The following is a 22,833-nucleotide window of genomic DNA, read 5'->3' as shown; positions in this document are numbered from 1 at the left end:
GTGGCCCTTAGTAGTAAGCTCAATAATATACTATTTATTGGCATTTCTTTCCAGTCTTGTTCACTGACTCCTGCGTCTTAAGATCTTAATGACTGCTTAGGGGAAACCCAAACTAAGAAGTTGGATTTTTGTAATGCTGTTGCCAGCTTATGCCATATGCTATGTGTCTACTTATTTTAACAGTTGTAAAATGTTATAAGGAAAGGGGAAGTGATTTTTTTCATATATACAGTGTTGTCTGCTGTAAAAATTAATTCAGTTTTATTTCTTAAGCCTCTCATTATACATATTCTCAGTTTTTACTCACTTAATTTTAGAATTTAGCTGTTAAGTGCTAGACTAATACATTTTATATTTTAAAAAAGCCATATATATTATACATATGTAGTTTTAGGCTTTCATTATAATAATATTTATAATTGGAAATAACCTAAAAGTCCAAAAACAAGAATTTGGTTAAATAAATTTTTAGTACATGAATCTATGGGACATACTGTAAAACTTTGAATTTCATGTTGTTTACACATTTTTGATAAATGTAAATGCTTATACTGTGTTTAAAAAAGACTATAAAAATTACATGAGTTAGTACCAGTATGACTTTGTTTTTAAGGATAATACACATACACATTTGTACAGATACACATGATTCGATATTATCTAGAATGTTAGCTATAGTTATTTCTAGGTAATTGAATCTGGGTGGTTAATAATATTTTTCTTTACATTGTTCTATACCTAAGTACAATTTTATTAAGGACATTTCTATTAATTTAGTGTGATACTCTTTTAAAAGTATTATGGAATTAATAATTAACTTAATTTCCAACACTTTTGTCTTAGGTTTGGAGCTGTTCAGGATGTTTCTGTATATTTCACATGCCCTGTATCCAAAAGTGGGCTAAAGACAGCCAGTTTCTTGTATCTTCTTTGACAGATGATGATTTTGGCAAGAAAGATTATCCTTGGCCTTGGTAACTCTTTCTAATTAGTTGGATTTGAAGTTGTAAATGAAAATTGTACATCATTTGTTGATTTATTGGCAGTTTCAGTGTCCATGTTTGGCCTTTAGCCATGTGGTTTATGAATATATGGAACCTTGGTAATGACTTTTTTTTTCCTTCAATTTGTGTAACTTCTAGTTTCTTTCAGTAACTTTTAAATCATGTTTATTTCAGTAACATGAATTATTCAATTTATTTTTTCTATCAGAACAACTTCTTAATTATGCTTTAAAGGAACTTTCACTTTGGGACTGAAAATCATTCTTGATTTTGTATAGCTCTTGGAATTCCATTGTCATCACATTAACAAGGTTATCATCTTATTTTGATCATTAGACTTCCCAATTTTATCCTTGAAATTATAGTTGTATGTTAATTTTTCTATGTCATTTTATTGTACCTATTATTGATTAGTATTTAATATTTAACTTTTGTTATATTCTGAGAAAGAGTTGTGGAGTAGAAATTCTCTCTCTCTGCTAAATAAGGATAGTAAAAAATTTAACCATAGTGGCAACCCAAAGGTGTAGTTCAATGTCAAGGTAATGAAACAGAAGCTCAGGGGCTCTGTGTGTTCACATTTTTTAGCTAATTTGTTATTTATAATTTTGTGTTCTTTTTCTTAACATAAGCCCCCAAACTGTATAAGATTCAAGCCTTACAATACCTCCATTAGACCTCTCTTTATTATAATGAGTACTGGTGCGTTTGTAAAATTGTGGCGGTGTGGTTTTAAAAAATATTTATGCATACAGGTTCCTTGGTAAAAATTCTCAGCAATCAGTGAGAGATTTTTATTTGTCCACTACCAAAGAGGGGATTGGAGTATGTTGAAAGAAAAGGATGATTTCAGGTTCTTCTTACTGCTACATGATTTAGTCAGGATTTGTAACTTAGAATTCCTGATTTCTGAATTCCATGCTTTTTTCAGTTTTCTAACTGAGTTCTGTCTTATGGTATTGCTTTTAGAGATATTGTTTTCAAAGCCTACATTTATTTTGCTGTTGTATGTTATTTACCTTTGGTACAGATATTGTAGTGTTCCATAGGTGTAGAATTAAAGCAGATATTCTGATTTCTTAGTGTTAGAAATTTAAATCTCACATGTACTTTTTCTTGTCCTTAACTCTTAAGTAGTCTTTGTGCCATAGAGGAGTAAAGTAGCAGTTAAGAGGAAAAGGAACAGCTACTCCTAAATCTAAAAGAAAAACAAAAATTTAATTGAGAGGGCAGTATCCTTTGCATTCTGTATTTCACAACTTATTTTTATCTCATACATTTGCAAATATTGCCCTCTCTCAAATAGTTTTATGTTACTGATGATGGGCAGTGTGAATGCATGGTAAGTTGCCTGTTAGCACCTCCATATCTAAGTTTATTAAAAGTATACATCCCCCTTTATGATAGCTGAAAGGAATCATAGACAATTTTTTCTTTTTGTAAAGAAAAATTTAACTTTTTCAACAAAATGCCAATTACAACAGACGAGTCATTGTATTTTATTTTGGATTGTTGATTACAGGAACATATCTCAGTTACTTTGAAAATATGTGGTGTTTATTTAGAAAAAGAAAATGTTTTTGTGACAATAAAGACATTGTTTTTGATGTAGAAGGAATTTAAATTATAATATAAAACTTGTTTTGGTGTAGTGTTCTAACTATACTAATTTGTCTGGGAGATCATAAGGCTTAGGATATCTTTTGGCAGTAATCTATGATGATATACAAATGGATTTTTGATAGAGCTGAAGATCAAAACTTCTAGTATCAAAACTTATTTTAATGTTGTAGGTTACTAATCTTTCTGCTTTAGCAGAGAATATGAGGTGGTATTTGAACTTTTCCTTGACTTAGCACATTGGATATTTACCTATTTTGAATTAGATGTTGAGAATTACAAAATTCTTTGTTTCTTCTCAATTTTTTACCCTTTAATTCTGGAGTTTAGTCAAGTTTCTTGCTGCTGTTTTGCCCACCCATAACCCAACTATTTTTGTATGCCATTGCTAATATATATTATTTATTTGTAAACCATATAAACAAACTTTTTAAAAACTGAACTTCATAAAAATCTGAGTGAAGCTGGGCAGTGGCGTGCAACTGTAATCCCAGCAGCATGGGAGGCCGAGATGGGAGGATCACACATTGAAAGCCAGCCTCAGCTCTGCCAGGCACGAAACAACTCAGTGAGACCCTGTCTCTAAATAAAATACGAAATGGGGCTGGGGATGTGGATCAGTGGTTTGAGTGTCCCTGAGTTCAGGTCCCATTCCCCCCCTACCCCGCCAAAAAAAAAAAAAATATCTGAGTGATTACCTCAAGAATAAAGTTTAAGTGGTTAAAAGGAAGCTCATATTGCTTTCTTTTTGAAACTGTATTCTGGATATATATGTTTAATACATAGCAACTAGTCACAGGTTAATATTTAAATTAAAAAAATTAAAAGATAAAGAAATTCTGATTCTTCCTCCATTGTATGGATTAGCCAAATCTCAAGTGCCATATGTGGCTAATTGCTACTGTATTGGTACAGGTTTAAGACAGTTCTGTCATCTCAGGAAATCATTGTACAGAGCTGTGCTAGATGTTTAAATAGATTTTAGTAAGAGCTTGTTTTTTTTTTTTTTTTTTTTTTTACTAATATAAAAACAGAGCTTAAGGTTCCTTAACCTAAAACTAATTGAACAGTATCATCTGTTACTAAATATGTTTATATTCCTATCTCTTATGTTTAATGAAATAAATTTTAATTATTATTATTTTTTTTTTGTAGTCCAAAATGTAGGTTTGAATACAAAAGGTCAGAAACGCCTAGTAGGTACTATTGCTATTGTGGAAAAGTAGAAGATCCACCTTTAGATCCGTGGCTTGTGCCTCATTCATGTGGCCAAGTATGTGAGAGAGAATTTAAACCTCCTTGTGGTCATAAGTGTTTACTCCTCTGTCATCCAGGTGAGTTCCATATTATATTTTTAGTTGTCTCTGAGTGGTTGTTATGTTGAGGCCAAAAAAAGAAAAAAAAGTGAAAGTTTACTTGAGAACTTAAGAATATATTGGAAGGTAATGCCTTTTTAAACTGTTGATAAAAGTTCTAGAAATTACTAAAAGATATAGAAATTGAAAGTTTTAATTTTCAACTTATGATTTTTTCCCCCTATTTTCTTTGGATTCTAGGTCCGTGTCCTCCTTGTCCAAAGATGGTTACAACTACTTGTTACTGTAAGAAAGCAAAGCCTATCCCTCGTAGGTGCAGCACCAAAGAATGGTCCTGTCAGCTACCATGTGGACGAAAGTTGCTTTGTGGGCAACATAAATGTGAAAATCCTTGTCATGCAGGTAAAGCACATACCTGTTACGTATTCTGACTTTACACAAAAATCAAAGCAATCTTCGTTGCTTTTAAATTGTTTGTAAGCTAATTGATCATTCTGGTTTTAGGAAGTTGTCAACCCTGTCCAAGGGTTAGTAGACAAAAATGTGTCTGTGGCAAAAAAGTAGCTGAAAGAAGCTGTGCGAGTCCACTGTGGCACTGTGATCAAGTAAGTTTATATACATTTTGAGGGGGTGGATATTAAAGAATACAAAAAGCATAAAATAGAAAGCAAAAATTCTAATTTGATTTAGTTGAATAAAGGATAATAAAGAGTAGCAACTCAGATGAACTGCATCATGATTTAGGAAGCTAGTTTCCAATTAATATAATTTAGTTACTGGGGAATTTTTTTTAATAACAGCTTTTTATTGAATTCTGAATTCAGTACAGTTTTACACTCTCACTTGTAAGCTTACCCTCCCCTTCCTCTTTTTCCCTTATCTTCAGCCAATACTTCCTTGCTTCTTGTTATTCCCTTTAAGGATGTAGGATTGAATTTGTAGATTGCTCATCTAAGAATTGACATGATTGTAGTACTGTTTGGAAATCTTTGATGGATAGCTATATGAAGCCATATGTATTTTTTAATTTATTATATACTCCTCTTTGGTGTATAGGAAATAAATATTTGTATACATGGATATATGGATACACACACACACACATACACACGTGTACGTATGACACCTGTGTTGAACACAAAGTTTAATGTAAGGGACATAAAGAAGCATTTTATTTATTATTAAAAGTGAATCATGTTTTGTACAAAGTTGTTGACTTTTAAATCCTTCACTTTTGCTTATTTTAGGTATGTGGAAAAACACTGCCATGTGGTAATCATACATGTGAGCAAGTTTGCCATGTTGGTGCTTGTGGAGAATGTCCTCGATCTGGGAAAAGGTTCTGTCCATGTCAGAAATCAAGTAGGACTTTTTTTAAAGAAAATGTTTTATTGGTGCATGTTAATTATACAGAACAGTGGGTTTTATTGTGGCATATTTGTACATATATGTAACATAATTTGGTCAGTTTTATTCCCCACTACCTCTCCTTGCTTTTCCCTCTTCATTCCCTTTATTCCCTTCTTTTACCATAATGATTTCCCTTCTATTTTCCTGTTTGGTATTGGGGATTGAACCCAGGAATGCTTAACCACTGAGCCACATCTCCAACCCTTTTTATATTTCATTTAAAGACAGGGTCTCCCTGAGTTGCTTAGGGCCTTGCTGAGTTGCCGAGGCTGGCTGTAAATTTGCAGTCTTCCTGTTTCAGCCTCCTGAGCCACTGGGATTACAGGTGTGCATCACCATCCCCAGCTCCCTTTTTTTTTTTTTTTTCCCATGGGATCCCCCCCACTTTTTTCCTCTAGCTTTCACATATGATAGAAAACATAACGTATATTTATGTCTTTATATAATTTTGAGTCTGGATTATTTCACTTATGATGCTATGTAGTTCTGTCTGTGTTCTTGAAAATGGCATAATTGCATCTTTTTAATGGATGAATAAAACTTCGTTGTTAGGCTGGGGGTGTAGCTCAGTGCTAGAGCACTTGCCTAGCACATGTGAGGGCCCTGGGTTTGATCCTCAGCACCACATAAAAATAAATACATAAATAAAGGTATTTTGTCCGTCTACAACTAAAAAATATAAAAAAACAAAAACCTTCATTGTTTATACATACCACATTTTCTTTATACATTCTTCTGTTGATGGATATCTACTCTGGTTCCATAACTTGGGTCTGGTGATTATGTTGCTATAAATATAGGAATGTATGTATCTCTACAGTGTGGTGGTTTTACATTTTTTGATAAATGTAGAGGAGTTGTGTAACTGAATCATATGGTAGGTCCATTTTTATTGTTTTGAGGAACCACCATACTGATTTTCATAGAGGCTATACTAATTTACGTTCCTACTAATAGTGTGTGAGGTTCCTTTTCCCCCATATCCTTATCAGCATCTGTATTTTTTTAATACCTTTATTTTATTTATTTATATATGGTGCTGAGGATTGAACCCAGGGTCTTGCATGTGCCAGGCAAGCGCTCAACCGCTGAGCCACAACCCCAGCCCAGCATCTGTATTTTTGATGCCTGCCATGCCGATTGGAGTAATCCTGTGAGGTTAAGAGCAAATTAAAAAAACAATTTCTTTGTATTATGAAAGTTCCTCATAAAAGTTCTTTGTAGTTTTACTCATTTTATTAGGTAACCATATCTGAAGTAGTTAGCACATACAAGAATTGTCATGTATCAAATTTCTTATTTTGTATTTTATTTTATTTTTTTTGGAAAAATTGAGGATGTAGATGCCATGAGCAAAACAAGATAAATTTTAGATTTCTTTAAAAAAAAAACATAAGCCTTAAAATTCTATGAGTTATTTTCATTAAAGGCAGTTTTTTCCCAATAACTACATGGATGAAAAATTAATAATCTGAAAAAGCTATATTATTCTTTAGAGCACTTTGTTAGTGCTTAATAGCAATGTATCATATTAACATTGACATTTTGTCTGCTTTTAGAGTTTTCTTTGCCTTGTACAGAAGATGTACCAACTTGTGGAGATAGCTGTGACAAAGTCCTGGAATGTGGAATCCACAGATGTTCACAGCGTTGTCACCGAGGTCCTTGTGAAACATGTAGACAAGTTAGTTATGTCCTGTAATAATTCCTTTTGGAGCGACATATCATAATATGTCAAATGAGATTGTCTATGATTCTTTTCCATTATTTGCTTTCATATACATCTATGTAGTGATGTATATGAGTTTAATGTCCTAATATTTATAATAAGAAATGAGAGTATGCTAGAAATCAAATCTAAAAATTGCCCTTTGTTTTTGTGTTATAAAAGTTCTTATTTTATATTCCAATGTGAGTTTATTTGTTCTCAGAAGATAGTTGAAGCAGTGATGAATTAGGCCTAGTGATGGTGGAAAAAAATTAATGCCTAGATTTAAGTCTTAACTATATATATCATTTTGGTTTTGACTGTACTACTAGGCCAACAAGTTAGCTGAATAGGTAGTTCAGTTTTCTTGCTCTACTAAGATGTGTAGATGTTATGGTTATAGCTAGATAAAAATGGTTTTAATGTGTGGCATATTTTTAAATATTATCATTTCTACTAAATTTAATGAATTCTTAAGAAGTTGTTTTTGGAACAGAATGAGATAAATAGATATTTTGGGAGAGACAACTTTGGTTTGGGTAAAGTCTTGCATATACATTTGTTACTTAAGATTTTTGTTCATGTTTTAGTAATTATGGAAATTGTAATGTGGGGAAAAAAGGATATTAACAAAAGTCAGTTTTAATACCATGTCTTTCTTCCAGGAAGTGGAAAAGCATTGTCGCTGTGGAAAGCATACAAAACGAATGCCCTGCCATAAACCTTATATATGTGAAACTAAATGTGTCAAGATGCGAGACTGTCAGAAGCATCAGTGTAAGAGAAAGGTATGCTTAATAAGTTTGGAAAACTGATTAAAAATTGTCTTGAATTTTTCCTTTTTGGGGCCATGATAAACAGTCATCCTGACTTGTTCCTTAAATGTTCAGACATACTGTTTTCTGTTTAAATTTTAATAAATATTCTAAGTTAATTTTAGTTGTTTTTTTTAAATGAGAAAGCTGTCAATTTTTTAAGAGAGTCTTTTTTGTCTTGTATCACAGTCCTCTCAGTTTGGTTCATAGGCTCTTTGTGTTCCCTAACTTTAAAATATCATTAGCAGTGTTAAAGTGATAGTTGATTTGGTGGTAGAGACCTAACTTCTATGATTCACATTTTCTTGAGTCTGGATTCCTTTTTTCATAATGAAATAGCCTTTTTTTATCTCTGGTAAGTTTCCTTATTTTCCTTGGGTTTTTTTTTTTTTTTTTTTTTGGTGTGTATGTGTGTGGTGCTGGGGATTGAATCCAGGGAAATTTTTTTTTTTTTTGGTGGTGCTAGGGATTGAACCCAGGTCCTTGTGCATGCCAGGAAAGCATTCTGCCAATTAAGCTGTATCCGCAGCCCCTTATTCTTAAATTGTTTGAAATATAATGATGATTTCAGCTTTGTTTTTCTTAGTGTTAGCATAGTACTTTTTTTTTTCATTCTCTTAAAGTACATTTCTTTTGGATTTTATTTTATCCAAGTTAACACTCTTTGTCATTTAATTTTGATATAAACCATTTAAATTTAGTATGATCTTTTTGTTGTTGTTGGATATGAATCTTGTAACTCTGGTAGAGCACTTGCCTTAGCAAGGCCAAGGGCTTGGGTTCGATGCCCGGAATCACAAAAATAAAGTTAAATAAATGAATCTTCTATTTTGCTGTTTATTTTCTATTTGCCCATTCATTCCTTTCCCTTTTTTTTTTGTCTTCTTTTTTGATTGAATGTTATTTTTTAGTGATTCCATTTTTATCTACTGTTTTTATTAGCTATAACTAGTTTTCTTTCTTCGAAGTGTTGCTTTTGGCCTTATAAAGACCTTTACAATAGTGTGTTTTATGACACTTTTCCTGACTTAAAGTGTATGATTCTTACAATTTTTTCCACTCATGTGTTTTATAATCCCCCAATATATTGTTTTCATTTTTGCTTTAAAAGGGTTTGAAAAAAATAAGATTTTTTTAATCTATTTTTGTGCTTTTTTTGTGTGTAGATTCGAGTTTCCATCTGGGTTCGTTTCTTTCTATCTAAAGGATTTCCTTTAACATTTCTTTTGGTGCTAGTAATGAATATTTTCAACTTTGTATGTCTGAAAGTGTCTTTTTTTTTTGCCTTTGCAAATTCTAGTTTGACATTTTGTTCTGCCCATACTTAAAAGATGGTACTTTACTGTCTTCTAGTTTGCATATTTTTTCCTACAAGGAGCTGTGATTCTTACCTTTATTCCTCTGTACATAATGTATTTCTCTCTGTCTCTCTTGTTTGTTTAGGATTTTTTTTATCATCAGTTCTTAGCAATTATTTTTTGGTGTTCTTTGGCATAATGTTTTGTATTTCTTCAGCCTTATTTTCTTTGAGGAACTTGGATTCATACACTTATAGTTTTCCTCAAATTTTTGATCTTTATCAGATATTTTTCTGTTTTCCCTTTTCTACCCCCTTCAGACACTTTGATGATTTATCTGTTACATGTAGTACCACAGTTCACTAATGCTGTAATTATTTGTTAGCCTTTTTTAACATCTATATTTTATTTTATTTAGTTTCTGTAGTTTTGCCTTTACATTCACCATTTTCTTCCGTGTTATTTAATCTGCTTTTTATTCATCCTGTGTTTTTTCTTTTTAGATGTGTATTTTCATCTCTAGAGGTTGAGCTTGGGTCTTTTTTATATTTCCTATGCTGCTTTGCATGCTAACATTTTTCTTTATATTTAATATATGGCTAGACTATATCAATAATACCTACTTTAGTATGGGGGTAGGAAAGACAGAATCAGATGGACATCATTACCCTACATGTATGAAAACACATACACACACACATAAAATAAATAATACCTGCTTTGTTGTCTTTGTCTACTAATTGTTATCAATTCTCATTTCTGGGTCAATTTCTTTTTTCCTTCCTGTATCTCTTGGGTTATATGTTCCTGCTAAGGTTGGCCTGCTTGAGGATTTTTAAAATTGTTTTTTAAATGTTGCAAACTTTACATTTTTTTGTGTGCTGAGGTTTTTTTTTTTTTTTTTTTTTAACATTCCTTTAAGTATTTATAATATTTATTCCAGGACAAAGTTAAGTTCCTTAGAAACCTCTTGATCTTTTTTAGACCTGATAGAGTTAGATGTGACTAGAGCATTCCTTTGTCTAGAGCTAATTTGGCCCCACTACTGAGGCAATAACTCTTCTTAAATATTACACTCAGTGCCTGTGTATTGGGAAATACTCCCTCTCTGGCCATAGGAACACTAACTATTCCTAGCCTTGTGCAACCTCTGGAAATTGTTTTCCTTTCCTTCCAGTGTTTTTTTTCGAAGGTTTTGGGTAGAGTCTTCTCACACCTGTACAGGTCACTATTCAGGCAAAGATTCAGCGGCCCCTTCTGGATTTTTCCAGAACTTTGTCTGTACACTTACCTCCTCACCACAAATTCTAGCCCCACTGGCCTCCTTGAATTATGACATTTTTTGTTTTATTTTTTTGTTTAACTTGGTGAATCTACCAGGTTTTGCTTGTGATCTTCCTTTTTGTATAGCAGCTTAGAGACCTCCAAGTCAAGAGATGTTGTAATTGTAGGACTCACCTTGTTTGTTTCCCTTCCCTTAGGGATTGCTGTTCTATGCTGCATGATTAATGTCAAAAAACTGTGACTTCATATCTTTTGTCTGATTTTTCTAGTTGTTTGAGATGGAGGGAAAATCTGATGAATGTTACTCTGTCATGTTTGGAATTAAAGTGTCAGTAGGCTTATTCAAGTCAGAGAATACTATTGCCACTTGAAAAGTGATAGGTACATAGCATTATTCAGTATATACTATCTAATTGAATGCTCAATTTTGACTTTTAATTGCTTTTCAGTAAGGTGTATTATTTGGAGCTATTTTTTATATGCTTTTGAAACTTGTTCTTTTATTAGTTATAATCCTAAATATCTTTAATACTCTTGTAATATGTGTTTTCTTTCCAAAGTTTGAGTATGTGAAAAGTCAAGGGAAAGGTTAGAAAGGCAAGGTAGATGTTAAATAGTTGCCTACTCTTTGTGAATGAAAATTAGGACAGGTGGTAGCTATATTTCTCACAAATTAGAAATCACAAAGAATGATAGCCTATCTACTTCTTTTCATTAGTTGGTTTCTGATTTCATGGTTTGGAAATAATTGCCGAACTGATCTATACAAGTTTTATTTTAATGAATATTAAAAAATATTAAAAACTAGTTGCCCAAATTGACTGTAGCATCTAAGTAGATCCATTCCTTTGGATAATGTTGTCAGTATCTGTATAGAAAAGTAAATGAAATCTGATGAAAGTATTTTAAATCATAGAAAAATTAACTGAAGGGCAAGAAAATTCAGCTTGATATTATTAGAGTAGGTCATTATCTGTTCAGACTTGTAAATTCTTAGCAGTATATCTACTTACCAGAGGAATGTTGATACTCTTGAATATTTTCATTCAAGAGTGAATGGAATATCAAGAATCAAGAGAAATATCTTTGCTTTCTGTAAGTTCTGTAAATAACTAGTAATGACATTCATATTGTGCATGAATTTTCAAATTATCTATTCTCAATATATTGCTTTCTCTTTAGTGTTGCCCTGGAAACTGTCCACCTTGTGATCAAAACTGTGGACGGACTTTAGGATGTAGAAACCATAAGTGTCCGTCTGTCTGCCACAGAGGTAAAATTAAACAATAGCCATAATTATAATGTTTGTATTTACTTAGTGCTGTAAGTTGATAGCATTCATATTCACTATCTTATTTGGTCTTCCTAACCACCTTGAGAAGTACGTAGGAAAGGACAGTAGACAGTATGCCTATTTTATCAACAGTGTGATTGATGCTAAAAGGGATTCAGAGACTTATTCAGGGAAACATCTAGTATAGCAATATAGCCAAGATTTGAACCCAAGCCTCCTGAATATAAGTTTTGTTCTTTCTATAAAACTGTGTTTTTTTTCCCCTCCCTTAACCTTCCTCACACATTTAAAAAAAAAAAGTTGTTTTAATTGTTAATAGACCTTTATTCTTACTTATCTGTATGTGGTGCTGAGAATCGAACTCAGTACCTTACATGCTAGGCAAGTGCACTACCGCTCAGCCTCAGCCTCAGCCTCAGCCCCAGCCCCAACCTCAACCTCAGCCCTGCCCCCATACATTTTTTTTCTCAAATTAGTTAAGATGTTAATAGACTTTTTGGGTTTGATTCTGGATTTAATGAATTTATATGAAATTAAATCTAGTAAGGGATTGACCAGTTCTCAGACATTTTAGTCTGAGGACCCTTTATTCTTTTTGGGACCCTAAGGAACTTTTGTTAATGTGGGTTTTACCCATTTACATTTATTGTATTTGAAGTTAAAATAAAATATAATACTATCTGTTATTTTAAAATTGCAATAATAAACCTATTAGAACATATAACATTTTGTGAAAAATAACCATTTTCTGAATAAATAGTGAGAATGCTATTCTTTTACATTCTTGCAAATATCCTGAATGTTTTGCTTAATAGAGGGCAACTGATTTTACATAATTTGTTTCTGCATTTAATCTTTTGTGATATGGCTTGTTGCTAGCTTTTGGACAATTCTGCTCTGTGTATGTGAGATCTTGCAGATTCCCTGAATGGATCCTTAGAGTACTGTGAGAATTGTGATCCTTAGAGTACTGTGAGAGTAAATTCCTAATTTATTATAATAACATTTTTGAGCATTCACTAAATATCAGGTATTGGGATTATATGAGTGAACAAAATTGACAGTCTCTGCTCCTGTGGAACTTTTGACTCTTCCCTTCTTGGTCAAATTCAGTTAATACAGCTATTAAACATAGTAGACAAGTATTAAAAGAAAAAGTAAAACTAAAATCATGATGCTGGAAATGATGCATACTATTTTGTATTTACATTTTTAAATATGTTATTGTTTATCAAGGAGAGGACTCTGAAAAGATGACATTTCACCTAAAAGAAATAAGGGCTCAAGACTTATGGAAATGGGAGTTGTGTAGTGTTCCCGGTCAAAAAGCAGTAATTACTGAGTAGAATGCTCAAAGGGACATATGGCAGGACATGAGGTCAAAGAGATCATGAGTTAAAAGACTATTAGAAAAAGGAGAATATGAATAGGACTCTATAGACCATTGTGAAAACACTGGGCATGTAAGCTTGACTAGGTCTATGACCACAGAAGAGTTGAGTCAGTAGTTTAAAATTTTTTCATCAGGAAAACACCAGGCCTAGTTGATTTTTACACATTATTTTAACAACTTAATGTTTATTATGTATGTAAGTTCAGTTTCCTCATAAGCTGCTTGAAAGTATATGTTAAAAAACCCCATACATCCAACTTATATTTTATCTTACAAGGAAAGTACGAGAAAATTACATGTCTCTTTGAGAAAATATTAATGGTTAATCTGTTGTAACCAAGTTGGACTTATTTCAATAATATATGGCTGGTTTAACATTAGTAAATCTAATAATGTGATTTACTATTTTAACTCATCTAGGTCAATGTCTGAAATATGGTTGATAAATCTAACTTCTATATATGACAAAAATTTAAATAGACATAGAAAAGAATATCCTTAATCTGATGGGGTATCTGTAGAAAGTCTAGAGCAAATATCTTACTTAGCAGAGTGGTGTTGAGAACATTTCTCCTTCTCCTCACATTTTGAAACAAATCCCATAAATATTTCAGTATTCATCTTAAAAATGGATTCTTAACTTTTGTCATTAATACATTTCGTCATGTCGCCAAATATCTGGTGTTCAAATTCTTGTATCATAAGCTTCTTATTTTTTAACTCAGTTTGTGTGACTCTTAAGACCGTGAAATCAACATGATGCTATTAGTTTATGTATCTCTTTAAGTCTTTCAATCATAATCTCTCTCATTCACCATCCCCCCTTAGTGGCTTCTTCGTTGAAGAAATTAGGTTGCTTTATTTGGTTTCTCATTCTAGATGTTACATATTACATCCCTGTGGTGTTATTTAACGTGTTTCTCTGTCCTGTATATTTCTTACAAATTGTTAGTTGGATTTAGAAATTTGATCACGGGTTCAAGTTTTGGCAGAGCGTTTATTTTTTTAAGAAGATGTTTATTTAAAAAAATTTTAGAAGCCACTGTTGTACACTCTAACCATTTAATTCACGTAAGAATTAGAATCATTTTTTTATAATATTTGTCATCATTCTAGACATCTCAGGGAGAAGATGTTAATTGAATAGTAATTGTAAGAGAAGTTGATTTACATTTCTCTAAAGTTAAAGGTTATCGCTTGATAATTCCTCAACTACACAACTCTTGCCGATTTTGATCTGGACTGTAGTTATTCTTTGTAGGCTGCTTTTTAATTTTGAAAATACAATTTTGAAACTTTTCATTAGTATTTTTTATACCATATAGGTATCAATATAAATTCTTTTGGTCAGTAGGAAGACCATTTAAGGAAATTATTCCTTGTTTTTAAGACTTAATTTTTTAAAAATGATGCTATAGTTTTAGTGTGGCAAAAAGGTTTATGTTTCATTTTTGATAACAGATATTGATGTCAAATGCTGAGAACAGACAAATATCACTATTAGATTGAAAAGTGTAGCACCTAATCATTCTTTGGAAAAAAATGAAAACTTGATTATGTGTGTCAGGATGACTTGGTTTATGTTACCATCAATATTTCACTGGATTATATTTATCAAAACTGAAGTATAAATTAATAATTTGTACAATAGATGTTATTTTTTTCTCTTCATTTTCTCATTATTGGAATCAAAATTCTTAATTTGTAGCTCATATTTGTTTTAGGGAACTATTTTTTAACTTTAAAAGGTATTAAACCAAGCTATTTTCTGTCATTAGTCTATTTCTAATCAGGTTAGTTGCTGAGCAGTGTTTTACTTGTTCCTGACACTTAGCAGTTTAAGATTTTCACTCTTTAAAGACTCCCATTCCTTCCTCATTATTTCATTTCTAATGGACTTTCTTACTAGGAAGACTAGAATGGGAAGAAAGTCTTTAAGATGATGTCAGAGCCTCAGTGAGAATTTGAAAAGGTTTTTTTCATTTTCTTTTTGTATATTTCTACCAACTCACAGCAAACTCAATACTACTTTTTGAAATGTTTAGAACAGAAACATATAGAATCAGAACCTAAAAAGAGGGTTTAGAATTTAGTCTTTTCACAAAGCACAAATAATTGACTGTGCTTATTAACCAACATCAGGTCATGAGAGAGAAGTTATTTTCTTGTTGGGGAATTTATCTAAAAATAACGTACTTGGATAGAAGTATGTACGTAAATAGGCCAAAAAGATTACTGTTAGTGTTAGATTTTCCAAAGATTTAAAAGCCATTTTGCTTGTTGTAATTTTTGACTATTACATTAAATTTGTTATTTAGAATAGAACTTTTAGGACATTTTGAAACTTCTAAAGCTTTATTGAAGTACCAGTGTATACATGGAAAAGTATACAAATCATAGAAGCATAGTTTGATGATGTTTTATAAGCTGAACATAACCATATAATCAGAATTCATATCATTAAGCAGAACATTACGGGCATTTCCAAAACCTTCTTAAATCCTTCATAACCATTATTCTGCTTTTGAACAGTAAAAATTAGCTTTTCCCATTTACTTTATATAAATGGAATCATACTATCCTACATTACTCTTTGTATATGGCTTCTTTTGCTTAATGTTATCTACTAGTACATTCATATTGCTGTCATTTATTTCCTTGTTCTTGTAGGCTATTCCATTGTGCAAATGTGTTAAATTTATTGATTCTACCACTGATGAGCATTTGGATGATTATAAAGTAACTGCTTTTTAAATGTAAGACTTTGTTTATTTTATTTCTTTTTTGGTCAGGCAGTTGCTATCCATGCCCAGAAACTGTAGATGTAAAGTGCAATTGTGGTAATGCAAAAGTGACAGTACCTTGTGGCCGAGAAAGAACCACAAGGCCACCCAAATGCAAAGAGATATGCAGGTTGGTATAAAGCTTTGCATAAACTTATATCTAGTATTTTATAATTTAAATTCATATTGATTTTTAATATTATTAGTAATTTAATATAATTTTTCTTTGATGTTTTAAAATATTTTCATAGTATGCTCATTCTATATGGAATCAGAAGATATATAGATAGTTGCACTTTAGATGTAATTGTTCAATGGTCAAAAGTAACAATTTGTATTTTGTGATTTAGTCGACCACCAACATGCCATCATACAAGTCGAGAAAAACATCGTTGTCATTTTGGTCCTTGTCCACCATGTCATCAACCTTGCCAAAAAGTTTTGGAGAAATGTGGTCACTTGTGTCCTGCTTCATGTCATGATCAAGCATTGATAAAGCAGACAGGCAGGGTAAGAGAACAGTATTATTAAATAGATGATGCATTGCTGTGGATTATATTTTCTGGATTTTACATAGTCATTCAATAAAAAATGATGAAGTACTTTTTAGATAATAAGCACTGTGCTAGGAGCTGGGGTACAAGGAAAATAAGAGTTGGTCTCTTGTCTTATGAAGCTCATATTGTAAGGGTTGGATGTGTAGCTCAGTGATAGAGCACTTCCTTAGCATGTGCAAAACTCGATTTCCGAACACTGCAAAAAAATAAAAATAAAACGCATAAACTCTTAGAAAAGGAAATAAAATAAACAAATGTTTGCAAATCAGTGTGATAGTTATGTAAAGCCATGAAAATAGATGAATTTGCTAGTATTTCTTCATATATTATGGTTTAGGGTTATAGATAGTCTTTAATGTCCTTAGCAATTCATTCACTTAATTCAGTCTTTATTGAGCTCTTATTATGTGTCAAGAATTCTTTTAGGTGATGAGGAACAACAGTGAATAAAATAATGGAGGTTACAGTGAACTAATGAGTGGTAAAGTTTACAGTTGTGTTTCATTTCTTTTTGGATTATGAGAAGTAAAGAAGGCTGCACTGCCTTTGTTCTACCTTTTAAAAACTGGAGTCAGCCTTGGTATTTAATGTTGAATTGTGTGGAGGGGAACAATCTGAGTATATAAATGGAATAAAATATTTCAATAAGCAGAATTTTTTAATTACTTGAACAATTTTCAGTTTGTTTGAGCAAAGGATATATGGGAGCTATTTTCTTTGATTATTAAGAGTCATATGATTTAATTCTTTAAATTTAATCCTTTAAATTTAATCTTTAAATTTGTCATATGTGTTTTACTCATAGCACCAACCTTCAGGTCCTTGGGAGCAGCCTTCTGAGCCAGCATTTATTCAGACTGCATTACCTTGTCCTCCATGTCAAGTTCCTATTTCTATGTAAGTATTAGAATTTTAACCTTTTTTTTTTGTTGTTGCTTTTGTTTTTGTTATTTTAATCTCTTGACATAGACTGACAAGCTCTCCCCTTTGTCTAAGTTCATTTCATCTTTATTTCAGGTTTGGCCTCTAACCTAGTTTCTGTGTTTCTCTTCATTCTTTTTGAGTCTTCTCCCCAGCTGGAGTTTAATGTCCTTCACCTTTTCATAGCAACTTGTGCTTACAGTTAATTAAAGCACATCTAAGAGACTTACTGTTTGTTACTTTTCTTGATGATTCCCATGTTAGAATACAAGCTCCTTGAGGGTAAGGAAAGCTAGGTTTTTAGATGGCAGACTTGAAAGAGTGTTCAAGGAAACATTGGAAATTAAAGGAAGTAGTTTACTGGATGGACCAAGGGATGACTGTATTTGAGCTCTAACAGTTGAATCGGAGGGAGTAGATAATCCTGGAGTGTTTCATATTTTAAGCAGAAACTATGGATTATAGGGGAAAAGAAGCACAGAATTCTGGAAAGCTACATAAAATTAGAAAAGGGGCTGTAGTCTACAACTAAGGTTCCAAATCTAACATTAGTATGTATTCTCTATTGATCTTTTAAAGAAAATATTCTTATTTATTTTTAAAAGTTGTTCTCATTTTTCCTCCCACTGGGTTTTAGTATATATTCCTTTTTACATGTTATTGGATTCAGTTTGCTAGTATTTTGTTGAGAATTTTTCACCTAAATTTATTCATGTAGAATATTAGTTTGTATTTCTCTTATGATAGCTTTCTTTGGTTTTAGTATCAGAGAAATACTAACATCGTTGAATGAGTTGGGAGGTATCCTTTCTTAAGGAGTAGTGTGAATTCTTCTTTAAACATTTGGTAGAATTCACTGGTAAAGCCATCTGGTCCTGGGCTTTTCTCTGTGGTAAGTTTTTAATTACTAATAGTTTTGCCTTTTCCAGAACATCATATACAGTAGTTGAAATCCTATAGTATATAGCATTTCCAGACTGACTCCTTTCATTTAGCAGTTTGCATTTATGGTTCCTTCATGTCTTCTCATGACTTGATAGCTCATTTCCTTTTATCACTGAGTAATATTCCACATCTAGAAGTCTTGTAGTTTGCTTATCCATTTGCTTATTGAAGGAGATTTTGGTTGCTTCCAAGATTTTTGAACCAAGAGTAAAGCTGCTGTGAACATTTATGTGCAGATTTTTGTGTGGATGTGTTTTCAGCTTGATTGGGTAAGTAGTACACCTAAGTAAGTGTAAGTAAGTACACCTAAGTAGGTGTACAACTGTTGGATTGCATAGCAAGCTTAGGTTTGTACAAAGCTTCCAGACTGTCTGCCAACATATCTATACCATCTGTATTCTCACTAACAATGAATGGAGCCCCTGATATTCTGTATCTTTCACAATACATACACTGCTAGGGTTTTGAATTTTAGCCACTCAATGGGTGTATAGTGGCATCTCATTTTAATTTTCAGTTCCTTAGTAGCATATAATGTTGAGCATCTTCATACACTATTTGCCATATGTAGATCTTTTGATGAGATATCTATTCTTTGTTCAGATCTTTTGCCCATTTTTTTTACTTAGGGTCCCTGTTTGCTTTCCTACTTTGAGTATAAGAGTTCTTGGTATATTTTAGACATAAATCCTTTACCGGGTGTATGTTTTTCAAATGGTTTCTCCCAGTCTGTGGTTTGTATTTTGTTTTCCAAAGTGTTCTTTGCAGAGCAGAAGTTTTTCATGTAATAAAACCCAAGTTACCTTCCCCCCCCACCCCCACCCCGTGGATCATACTTTTGGTGATGTATCTAAAAAGTCATTACTAAACCCAAGGTCACCCAGATCTTATTTTAATTAGTTTGTCCATTTCACATTTAGGTCTGTGATACATTTTGAATCATCTGTTTTGAAAAGTGCAAGATCTGTCTAGATTTTTTTCAAGAGGACGTTCGTTTGTTCCAACACCAACTGTTTTGTTGATGAGAATATCCTTTCTCCTGTTGTTTGCCATTTTTAAAAAATCTATTTTTTTTTTTTTTTTGTTCTTGTTAGGTATACGTGACAGTAGAATGTATTTTATTTTATTTTTGTACTGGGGATTGAACCCAGGCGTGCTCAGTCACTGGGGCACATCCCCACCCCTTTTTCATATTTTATTTAGAGACAGTGTCTCACTGAGATGCTTATTGCCTTGCTGTTGCTGAGGCTGACTTTGAACTCATGATCTTCCTGCCTCAGCCTCCTGAGCAGCTGGAATGAGAGGAGTGTGCCCCTGTACCCAATGCAGTAGAGTGTATTTTGACATATTATACATACATGGGGTGTAACTTCCCATTCTTGTGGTTTTACATAACGTGGAGTTACATTTGTTGTGTATGTGAACATAGGAAAATTATGTCCAATTCATTTTACTCTTTCCTATTCCCATCTTCTCTCCCTTCCCTTTATTCTCCTTTGTCTAATCCAGTGCTATTGCTCTTTTGTCAAAAGATTAATTGACTGCAATTATGTGAGTCTGTTTCTGGTCTTCCTATGCCCTGACATTGATTTGTCTGTTCTTTCATCAATACATGCCGTCTTGATCACTGTAGCTTTATAGTGAGTCTTGAAGTCAGTGTCAGGCCTCTGATTTAGTTCTTTAATGTTGTGTTGACTATTTTGGGTCTGTTTATCTTTCCGTACAGACTTTAGAATCAGTTTGATACTCAAAGTAACTTGCTGGGATTTTGATTGGAATTGTATCAAATCTAGGTAAAATTGGAAATAAAGACATCTTAATAATATTGAACCTTCCTATCCACAAACATGAAATATTTCTTCTCTATTTAAAACCTTTTGTTTCCTCAAACTTTTGTAGTCTTGTATATTGTTGTGTGTGTGTGTATATATTAATGTATACATAAATACATATATAGATTTATACATATTTTTTTGTATGTGTCAGTATTGTAATTTTAATTCAAATTTCAATTGCTCTTTACTGACTTATAGGAAAGACTTGGTCTCTGTGTATATTAACTTTATTTCCTATAAGTTTACACAGTGACTTATCATTTCTGTGTTTGTTTTATTCTTAATAAAACAGTGGAGTTTGTATCTTTGATTTAGAAAACGCTTTCTGAAGATTTATAATGTTTTTATTTCATTTTATTTTTTCCTTGTAGGGAATGTCTTGGGAAGCATGAGGTGAGTTATAGGCATAGTTTTTTTTAAAATTTTTTTTTAGTTGTTGATAGACCTTTATTTATTTACTTATTTTATTTATATGTGGTGCTGAGAATCGAACCCAGGGCCTCACACATTCTAGGCAAGTGCTGTACCACTGAGCCACAACCCCAGCCCATAGGCATAATTTGTAAAGCTTATAATCTGTACCTAATCTATACTAGAGTTATTAGAAATAACAGTCAAAATATTGGGTTTCCTTGGCATAAAGAATGCAAGCCTTTTTCTACTAATTTACGAAATATTTAATGCTTTCATTTGAGAATTTGTCTGAATATATGTACTCATTATAGATTCATCATGTTGAATTTCCATTGGAATAGAATATTTTGCTTCTTGGCAACTGTCTTTTAGGGAATTTTTTGTGATAGGTCATTTTTTAAAAAAATTATTTTTAGTTATATATGGATACGATATCTTTATTTTGTTTATCGTGTTAAGGTTTGAACCCAGTGCCTCACCTGTATGAGGCAAGTGCGCCACTGAGCCACAACACTAGCCCATTATTTTGGTTTTGATAGTAAAAATTATTAATGAAAACATTTTAGATTTTTGTGAAAGTTCTCAAATGAAAGCAAAATTATTTTGGAAACATAGGTTCTGGTGTTTTTTGGTGTATGTGTGTATATTATACTAATTTCCTTTTTATTTGTTTAGGTGAGTCCCCTACCATGCCATGCTATTGGACCCTACTCTTGTAAGAGAGTTTGTGGACGAATCTTAGCTTGTCAGAATCATACCTGTATGAAAGAATGCCACAAAGTAACTGAAGTTGAAGGCTGCGGTGACAAAAACAAGGTAGTAACTTTAGGTTGAGTATATATTTGCCTACCATATGCTGAAACATTCTTTATAGCAATTATACCATAAATATTTTTTCATTTTGCTGTAGCTTCTTTTATCTTCATTGTCCTCATCCCTTCTCCTTCCTTTCTTTTCCTAAACAGCTGACTTTTTAACAACTTGATGTTTATTGCTCTTCATGTTTGACCTGCTTCAGAAAAATGTGTCTTTTAATGTGAAACTCTTCATATACAGTGTTAATACACAGGTTATGATTTTATGATAAAAATACAGAATCTATATGTCTTCTTAGTAGGTAGCAGTATCATTTTCACTCCTGCCCATATGTGTTAGTTTAGAGCATTTGCTCTCAGGTATTTTCCATACCTGACACATATGGTAAATAATGTTCACAATTTTAATAAATTTCCAATCTTTTGTTGGAATATAAATAGCATTATAGATGTGCGGTATATTTATTAAAGACATTTCACAAGCATTTGAACTTACTCATTCAGATATCTCTAAAATTTGCCATTTTATAAGGAAAAACAAATATAACTAATCAGATTTTAAATTAGAAACTTTAATTAATTAATTAATTTTTTTGTGGTACTGGGGATTGAATTCAGGGGCACTCGACTTCTGAGCCACATCCGCAGCCCTATTTTGTATTTAGAGACAGGGTCTCACTGAGTTGCTTAGTGCCTTTCTTTTGTTGAGGTTGGCTTTCAACTCGGGATCTTCCTATCTCAGCCTCCTGAGCTGCTGATATTACAGGTGTGTACCATCATGCTCGGCTTTAGAAACTTTTAATGTTTTTCCCTAGACTTTCACCATGTAGGGACTCCTAATAATATTGGTTAGTTTCTTATGGAAAATAAGCCAGAAATTTTAAACCTCCCTGTATTATTAAGTAACATTAAGTTTACAGATATTTAAATTAATTTTGAATTATGTTATTGAAGATTTTACTTGTGCTGTAGGTAGCACTATATATATAGGTTCTATAATGCATGACAACAAATACTCAGTATAATTCTTACTCATGTGTAAATATATTGCTTGTAATTTCTTTATTTTCTTCATCAATACATGCCATGGTCCTTAAGAAAAATGTACCTATGATAAAATGAAAAAGATACTGGAATTATAAAATCAATTAACAGATGCTGATAATGACTCCAAGTTAGGGGACAGGTACTTTATAGCTTTCTTTCTCCAGATTTCCAGAATATGAAATGAAAAAACTAGCTTTACCATTAGGGAATTATTGTGGATTGTTCAAGCATTATTTCCTTGGTTAAAACTTCAGTGAATCTTTTTAGTGAGCCTACATGTGGTATTTGACAACCAGTTTTGAGGTATTTCCTAATTAAGATCGTCTTTCCTAGAAGATGGAACCAATATTGGAAGTAATGTAGGAAGATAGTTT

At 32.3% G+C, this 22,833-nt stretch overlaps 1 protein-coding gene across 4 annotated transcripts in view; it reads left to right on the top strand.

Annotated features, from left to right (window-relative positions):
- Positions 1-22,833, top strand: part of Nfxl1 (nuclear transcription factor, X-box binding like 1) — a 53,202-nt gene that overhangs the window by 8,683 nt on the left and 21,686 nt on the right. For 3 of the 4 annotated variants that reach the window (XR_005737010.2, XM_021722783.3, XM_005319976.4), the window contains exons 5-17: positions 844-974; positions 3,780-3,958; positions 4,181-4,342; positions 4,445-4,545; positions 5,188-5,302; positions 6,910-7,034; positions 7,724-7,846; positions 11,638-11,728; positions 15,935-16,055; positions 16,276-16,435; positions 17,288-17,379; positions 20,555-20,576; positions 21,273-21,413. Coding sequence is in view for 3 of the 4 variants with exons in the window: in XM_021722783.3 (XP_021578458.2) it covers positions 844-974; positions 3,780-3,958; positions 4,181-4,342; positions 4,445-4,545; positions 5,188-5,302; positions 6,910-7,034; positions 7,724-7,846; positions 11,638-11,728; positions 15,935-16,055; positions 16,276-16,435; positions 17,288-17,379; positions 20,555-20,576; positions 21,273-21,413 (1,563 nt within the window). In the remaining variant the exon portion in view is untranslated. Of the gene's footprint in view, positions 1-843; positions 979-3,779; positions 3,959-4,180; positions 4,343-4,444; positions 4,546-5,187; positions 5,303-6,909; positions 7,035-7,723; positions 7,847-11,637; positions 11,729-15,934; positions 16,056-16,275; positions 16,436-17,287; positions 17,380-20,554; positions 20,577-21,272; positions 21,414-22,833 lie in introns of those variants that run through there. The other variant, XM_040292469.2, reaches the window with a different exon arrangement.

This window comes from Ictidomys tridecemlineatus, chromosome 9 (genome assembly GCF_052094955.1).
Source record: "Ictidomys tridecemlineatus isolate mIctTri1 chromosome 9, mIctTri1.hap1, whole genome shotgun sequence".
NCBI classification, from domain to species: Eukaryota; Metazoa; Chordata; class Mammalia; order Rodentia; family Sciuridae; genus Ictidomys; species Ictidomys tridecemlineatus.
This window is presented reverse-complemented; position numbering and strand designations above follow the sequence as displayed.